This window comes from Sminthopsis crassicaudata, chromosome 1, assembly GCF_048593235.1.
Source record: "Sminthopsis crassicaudata isolate SCR6 chromosome 1, ASM4859323v1, whole genome shotgun sequence".
Taxonomy (NCBI): Eukaryota; Metazoa; Chordata; class Mammalia; order Dasyuromorphia; family Dasyuridae; genus Sminthopsis; species Sminthopsis crassicaudata.
In genome coordinates, this window is record NC_133617.1 from 96,850,458 (window position 1) to 96,858,988 (window position 8,531).

At 39.5% G+C, this 8,531-nt stretch overlaps 1 protein-coding gene across 1 annotated transcript in view; it reads left to right on the forward strand.

The window, feature by feature from the left end:
• NDRG1 (N-myc downstream regulated 1) overlaps positions 1 to 3,582 on the forward strand; it is a 74,977-nt gene extending 71,395 nt beyond the window's left edge. The window contains exon 16 of the mRNA XM_074265060.1: positions 1,282 to 3,582. Coding sequence (XP_074121161.1) covers positions 1,282 to 1,514 — 233 coding nt within the window. The 3' untranslated portion in view covers positions 1,515 to 3,582. The remainder of the gene's footprint in view (positions 1 to 1,281) is intronic.
• The last annotated feature ends 4,949 nt before the right edge of the window (positions 3,583 to 8,531 follow it).

Below are 8,531 nucleotides of genomic sequence, written 5' to 3' on the forward strand. Positions count from 1 at the left end.
ATCACCCTTCCTGCTCTTTCCCCCTGGCTCTCTTCTGTTGCCATACACAGAGATGATGATCCTTATTGTGTAATATTCTTCCCCCCCATCCCCTCAAGGTGACCTGTGTATCATTTATTCAGCTCTACAGGACACAGACTCTTTTTCCTGTGGCACCATTTCCCAATGGTCCAGTTCTGTCTCCTCCTATCACTCTCTGAACCTTTTGAGCTAAGTAACACTTACTGGCAAATGAGGTAATCAGAGAGACTCACCGGCCCTCTCATATTTGTTTAACTTGCAGTGTGTAAATCAGGGCAGATTTGCCTTGGAGCTAGAGCTGAGTGTAGGCTTTCCTTCCCTTCCTCCCTCTCCCCCCAAAAAAAAATGTATGCTCTTGGTTGAAGAAAAATAGGGAAAGCTGAGTCAGGCACTTATTTTCCTCCCAAAGCAGCTGTGCTTTTTTCTTAGGAGTCAGGTTGCTTATTAAGAATGGGGAAAAAGAAAAAGCAGGACCCTTGGAACCTACTTATTCTTGCTTGTTTGCTTGATTTAGGGAGGGAAGAGGTCATGGGGACAGAGCACAAACTTGTCTGGTATGCATACAAGTATGACAGTATGTGTCCCTATTATGCAATAAACAGTGGCATCAGATGCCTGTAAATCAGATTAATTGTATGTATTTCTTTCTTCAGCAAACACTGCATCCTATGTATACAAGCTATTTGACTATTAGTCACTGTGATGTACTTACTGGTAGGATGGGGAGGATGCAAGGAAGGTCTGGGTTAAGAGCCTACTATGTGTCATTGCACATAGAAAGGGAGCTCACCATCTAAAGGAGAAGACATATATACAGGGTAACTTAACAGAGAAAAGTATCAGTAAAGACTTCTTGTAGAAGGAGAATAAGCTATAAAATGACAGGAAAAATTGGGGGAAGTGTGGAGGTGTTTGAACACCAAATAGGATTTTATATTTATTCCTGGAAGTAATAGGAAGTCACTAGAGTTTATTGAGGAGGGAGATGATGTGATTGGACTTGTTCTATTCTTCATGACGTGATAGTTTTTTACCCCTGATTGGTTGAAAGAAAAGGTGACTACAAAACTGGGGGGTAGGAGGCGGTCGAAAGATCTGAGTTCTGGCTACATAACTATCCATGTCACCTCAGGCAGGTAATTTCTCTTGTTCTGTCCCTCCGATGCTTTGTTTATAAGATGGAACATTGGGCTGGAGGGACTTGGGTCCCTTTCCTCACGGCCCTTCCATGACAGTCTCCATCCCTTAATCTCTTCTCAGTGCCTTCTGCCAGCATGACTCGCCTCATGAGGTCCCGCACAGCCTCTGGCTCCAGCGTCACCTCCTTGGAAGGCAACCGCAGCCGCTCCCACACCAGCGAGGGGACCCGCAGCCGCTCCCACACCAGCGAGGGGACCCGCAGCCGCTCCCACACAGACACCCGCCTCGAGATCACTCCCAACTCCGGGAACACCGGGGACAGTGGGCTCAAGTCCATGGAAGTCTCCTGTTAGGCAAGGACCCTCTTGGAGCCTAGTAGCTTCCTCCTGGCTCTGATTTGAACTCTGTTTTAAGTAGCTGCCTCCTTTTCCTCCTCCCCTCGCCCCACATCCCACCCCTCCTATATCACACTGCAGATAACTTGGTATTAATCCAAAGCTTATTTTTTAAGAGTGAGCTCTGGTGAGAACAAAATGAAGCGGATTGAGGGAGAGTCGTTTCGATGTTAGGGGGTGGTTGTAATGTGGAAAGAAATGGAGACCAATCTTAACGCAGGCATCCAGAGATGGGTCTCTTGATTAAATTGTTCACAAAATTCTGGTTGCTGCTGTCTTCTCTCACTCACATCAAGCTTGAAAGAGGCATTTTGCCCCCCAAAAAAAGAGAAGAGAAGAGAAAAACTTATGTTTAAAAAACAAACCTTCAGGCTGGAAGAAAAGTCACATAGGCCTTTGGTCAATGGTACAGCCGATCTACTAACTGTTTCTTTGCAGGAAAAGGAAAAACTGACCCAGTGTGTAATACAGGCAACACTATTTGGATGTAAGGAGGGAGAGTCCAGTGCATTGTGAATAGCTTTTTTTTTTTTTTTTTAAATGAGGGAAACTGGTAAAGCTCACATTTATGCTGGTGGGTTTTGGGGGGGAATTTTTTGCAAACTCAAACTATCATAATTGTAGATACTTTAAAATTACATTGTGCATTTATACACCTTTTAATTTTGAAGCATAAAAACCCATTTTCTTCTCAACCATTAAATTAGCCAATGTAAACATGAGGCTTTAAACATAATGAAAGTCATTGATGGACTTCTGGTATTTCATGTTGGTAAGATTTTCAGCCTTGTTGCACCTTTGCTTAAAATGTGGTGAGGAACCTTCCTTCTTTTTTTGATTCCCACCTTATTTAAAAGGAATTTTCATTCCTTGGGGATTTCAGTTTTGTGACATAGGCTGAAAATTCTGTTTCTCTCTTCCCTGGTCCTCAAATTTCCTCATGTATGAAATAATGATTTTTAAGGTTCCAACTCTGATGCTCATTGTTTTAATGTTCCATGCTTCTAAACTCCTTCCATCTTGAACAGTCTGTTCTATGATCTGAGACATTTTCTAGCTCTCCTTGATAGTTAATTCCATGCTTTCTGCTTTAAAGACCCTTTTAAGTTTGAAAAATCATTGATTCTACATTTATATGAATAATGGGGAAGAGAGTTATAATAGTATTCAGTCTGAGGCCTAGAGCTAGGCCTGCTATCTAACCATACCTAAAAGATGGGGTACAGAGCAGGGTTGGATTTTTCACATTGAACAGAAAGTAGCTCTTTGTAGTTCCTTGAAGGAGCATTTTAGTCTAACATCAGTTTGGCTAAAGAAAGGCACAGCCCCATCCCTCCCCTTTCCCTTTCTTACCCCCCAAAAAAATTAACACTCTGGAATCTTGTGTCCTGAAATCAATTTGCCTCATAATTCTGTTGTAAAGAATAAGTCTTAGAATGATGGCATGACCTTTAAGAAAGATAGCTGTGAATTTTGACTCTGGCATAATGTTGTTACTTGTTAAGAACCATTTCCTTAAAAAAGGAATTTTTGGTCAAGTGATGGATGGAGAGAACACTTGGGGAAGGTGGTGGGGGGTGGTGATGATGGAATCTGGTAAGATGTAAGAATTCTGGAATTCCTGCATTGTTTAGTTAACTCCCCTCTACCTTTTTGGAGAAGGCATTGTCTGCCAAACAAAGCAACCAATTGTGGTGATTTTTCATGGACTGCTCTAGCTAATTAAAGAATTTTCCTATTGGAAGGATGTTAATTGCTAATCAGCCTTTGGTTCCTAGTAACACCAACTTTAGAGTTGGTAGAAAGTATATTTTTAGGGAGGATGACTGGCCTGGAGTTTTGTTAATTGACTTGCTGGAAGCCTCCATCTTTGGGGGCTTCTCAGGATCTTTGTTCCAGAAGTTGGTGAGAGAGACAGAAGTGGCTAAAAGCCAGAGATGGACAGTGTGGTGTCAAGTCTTGCCAAAAAGGTTTCTTAATGAGATATTTGTATTTATTTCCAGACCAATAAATTTGTAACTTTGCAGTTCCTTGTGTCTTTATCTTTGTCTTGTACATCGGCCTTTTTGCAGGGTAAACAGACCACAAGAATGCCAAGTTTACTGGCAATCTACATACTTTCTCTTTTTGATCCACAAAATACATTTTTTGACTTGAAACATGGGTCTCAGAGGTGTTCCATTAATCTCTAGATCATCCAGTTCTTGCATGAAGTTAGACATAAGATTTAAAATATAAATAGCTCTTGAGAGTAGAAAGACCTTGGACTCTGACTCGTACATACAAGTGCACATGGCTACCTAGTTGTTAGTTGAGGCAATACCCGTTTTTGAAAGTAAAATTTGTAGCCATACACACTTAAAAATATATGCTGGTATACACATACACACATATACACGACAATCACATAGATAGGAATTTGCATATAAAACTGGAACAATTTATGTTACAGATTGAAAAACAGCAAATGAAGTCCAGATTAATAATAAATCAGATTGGAGAGATGAGTGGTTTATTATAGAATCAATGTAATATTTGTTAAAATTAATGGGGAAAAATGAGAACTCTAGATACTTGAAAGGATAACCATGAAAAATGGGCATAAGGAATCTGATTTAGGGCTCCAAAAGAATTTTGTTCACTCCCTTTTTTCAGGGGTGTCCATATATGGAAAATAAGGCATTCTTTCATTATTTAAAAACCCCCTTACATATGAATAAGTTGGGAGGGTGCCTGTTATAATGTGAGACACACAGTTCAGCCTCTGCTTAGGTACCTCAGGTGATACAAAGCTCCTTGCTATTTGCAGCCATTATTCTCCTTGGGCACATTTCCAGAGGTCAGCTTCATACTAAGCCAAAACTTATCTCCCTATACATTTCCCCACATTGTTCATGTTCTGTCTTCTGAAAACCAGATGTTTTCATCATTTAAGATTTTCATTTTGGTGCCTTTTATGTCTAAAGGGTCTAGGACACACACAAAAATCAGGAATCCCTATTAGAAAGTGTTAGGACCTTCTAATGATAGGCTAGAATACCAGACTCAAATATCTTGGCCATAGAGGGAAAGGCTATGGAGGAAGTGGAAATATTTGCAGGGGACCACAAAATTTACAAAAGGGAAATTTAGGAATCCAACATCCATTCCTAACCTCATCCCCATGGAAGATGCTTCATCAGAGATAGTACACACCAAAACTCTGTTACGAATAAAAAATGAGGGTGGATTAGGAATCACCTGGTAAAATTGGAGACCCCTAATCAACTTGGTTAGATTTTAGGATGTGGGCTATTATTTGAAGGCAACTGGACACATACTAGACCTTGAATGAATTTGAACCATCAACATAAGACCAAGGCTTTGCCCTAGGGCACTGACATAGTCCTTCAAAATAGATAGAAAAGGCTTGGGGGGGAGAAAGGGTTGAGATTAGGGGGTAAGAGTTTAAGGGGAGAAAGGGTTGAGATTAGGGGGTAAGAGTTTAAGGGGAGAAAGGGTTGAGATTAGGGGGTAAGAGTTTAAGACCATCAGGGAAGGCAGAGAGATTCTGGCTTGAGGACTGCTATATTTTGGCCCTGCCCAACTGCTATTGAGAGAAACCTTGGACTGCCATTCTAGCTTTGCACTTGTAGCTGATTGTGAAGATACAGAGCCTTGGAACTCTATAAACCTAGAACAGAGGAGAAGTGGGTTCCAGACCAAGCAGGACAGGAGTCTAAGTGGAGTCCATCTACTGGTAGGACAGGCTGTACTGTGAGCTATCCAGTAGCAGTGAGTTCCTACAGACTCCTCTGCCCACCAGGTGTCTGAAGAGTATTTGCCAACCTCAGAGAGTTTCAAAATCCACAATTTCTGCCCTTTATTCATTGCCCATCTATTCCTGGGAGAAGGTATGTGTATAGGGAAAGGAGGAAGCAGACTCAACCCTATGTATCTGTTTCATTGCTACTTTCTCTTTGGAATCATCTGTACAATATTGTTACACTGGAATAAGAGATATCCCATTGTGCTTTCAAAAGAATCATGTAACCTTTTAAAAAATTGCTCTGAGACTGGTTGGTAGTGAATGAGAAGGGGAGACCTCCTGTAAAGCAGGAATGAACATTTGAGAGCAGAGATGAGAAATTTTACTATTTAAAAAAAATGAAGTTGCTCATTTTTTAGTATCTTTAGTCATAGATGTCTTTTATTTTAAACTTGCTTACCAAACTCTTTGTTACAATATATATATGACTCAAAATATTCAAATAACAGTTGAATGCAATATCTGTCATATTTCCACTTACCTCTATTTTTGCCCTTTAGAATTGGATGGTAGAATGATTTGGTGAATAGAGAGATGGCTTCTGAAAAAGGATGACCATTTGACACATAATGGTTTTGTGACTGCGCAAATCGCTTAAATTGTCAGGATTTTAAGAAACTCTCTAAATGATAAATTACAGGCAAGGTGCAGACTTGATAGAGGGTAGATCATCTGGGAGAACTTATACCACTCAAATTACAGGATCCCTAAATACCTTCCTTACCTCAGGAGAGAGTAGATAACTCCTGTATAGATCAGCATTTAGAGGAGTCCACACTGATCACAATGTGTACTGATAGCCACAGGCAATAGCCACCTAGTGTCCAAAATATTTAATAACAGCTAGCATTTATATAATGCTTTAAGGTTTGCAAAGCATTATAGTATAGGTTATTTCATTTGCATCCCATAAGGCTCATTTTACAGATGGAGAAACTAAGTCTCAAGGGATTTGCCAAGGAGTAGATATAGAGAATATCTAAAACAGAATTTGAATTCAGGGCTTCTTGATTCTACCTCCAGCACTCACTGCCCCACTTAACTTAAACTTAACCAATTGCTTATTACAAGCCTATTGTTAGATTGCAAAATGCTGGGGTCTTATCAGAGTGCAGGTGATTATAACTTTGAGAGCACCTACACCATCTGTCATGTGAAGAAAATGCTTAGTCAACACCAGGAGTGATGGAGATGTACATCCTTGCTAGTAATAAACACAGATCCTTTTTCTGGGTGGGACAATAGGTTGTATCAGAGTGCATTCAATGGTAACTTCTGTTTCTACTGATTCAGAGAACATTTGTTTCTTCCAGCTGATAAAGAATTTAATACCCTCCCCATTCTCCCTGTTTAGTTTCAGATGATTAGGTTGTTGAGAAATGGAGGAAAAAGGATGCATCAATAGAAGTATTAAGCTGCTTTTGCATAGAGTAAGTTAGCCAAGGAAGAGATATGGAAATCAGGTTCTATTTGAAGCTCTTGAGATATTCCATTTTTACCAGCTGTGTCTCCTTCCCCTATCTTTATTTGTTTGTGTTTGTGTTTCCCTTGTCATCTGAAGACTATTCTGATCTGGAATGCTTTAAATCTTGTAACAGCTGTTACTCTGGGCTGGGCCCAGTTTGGCAAATCCTTTCTATGAGCCAAATACAGGATTTATGTTTGAACCCACTGATTAAACCAAGATTTAAGCTAAGGACAGCAAGGGTTTTAGGGAAGTTCATTCTCGTTCTCTGTAGGGCCTCCCTTAGTAACCTATTTAATTATTAATAGAATATTTGAATTGGAAAGGACTTCCAAACATACAGTGTTAGACCTAGAGGGAACTTCAACATAAATTGCTAGATCTGAAAAAGACCTTAGAAGCTAGAATATTAAGGATAAAAGAGATCTTAAAAAACAGAATGTTAGAAAAAATAGGAGAGATCTTTACAATATGGAATGCCAGAATCAGAAGGGATCTTGGCAATCTTATTCCCTCATTTTATGGCAAATAGGTGGCAGTCTTTGGACCTTGGAATGGGAGAATTCTGAATTCAAATTCATTCTTAGTTACAATATATATGACCCCAAATATTCAAATAAAAAGACAGTTGAATGCAATATTTGTCATATTTCCACTTATCTTGATTTTTGCCCTTTAGAATTGGGGGGGTTAGAATGATTTGGTGAATAGAGAGATGGCTTCTGAAAAAGGATGACCTGCATCTGACACATAATGGTTGTGTGTCATATGTATAATTGCCTCATACATTCACTAATTCTGGCATTCTAGACAAATTACTTAGCCTCTCTGTGACTCAGTTTTATCACCTATAAAGTAGCTAATAATAGTACATACTTTACTATCAGGATCAAATGAGATAATTATTAAAGTGCTTTGCAAACCTTTAAATACTCCTCCTCCTCCTCTTCTCCTTTTCCCTCTTCTTCTCCTCCTCTTCCTCCTCCCCTTCTTCTTCTCTTTCCCAGCTTATTCCATTTAAAAATACTCCAATTATTAGAAAACTTCTTCCATATATTGGAATCTAGCTTTAGACATTTACTAGCTGCTGTGATCCTGAGCAAATCAGTTAACCTTTCTCAGTCTGAATTTCCTCATCTGTGGAATGAAGATAATAGTAACATATACACATAATTCAGCACATAATTCAGACCCTGGGCAAATCATTTAACCCCGTTTTCCGCAGTTTCCTCATCCGTAAAATGAGCTGGAGAAGGAAATGGCAAATCAGTCCAGTATCTTTGCCAAGAAAACCCCAAATGGGGTCATGAAGGGTCTGACATGATTGAAAAACAACCTAATGAGACTGATTTCCATACTTGAAGAATGGAGCAGATTTGTCCTCTGACTCTAAATAAGTGATCTTTGTGATAGATATCTCCTAATCCTTCTTGTAGCATTATTAAATCAGTCAGTTAGTAAACATTTATGAAGCAGCTACTATGTGGGAGGCACTATGCTAAGTGCTGGTGATACAAAGAAAGACAAAAGATGGTTCCTCTCTTTGAGGATTTCACTAATAGAGGAGAGAACTAGCAAATAAATACATAAAGACAAGCTATTATCTGGACAGAGAGGAAATAAGAGAGGGAAGACACTAGAATTAAGACGACTTGGGAAAGGCTTCTTATAGAAAGTAGAATTTTAGTTAGGACTTGAAGGA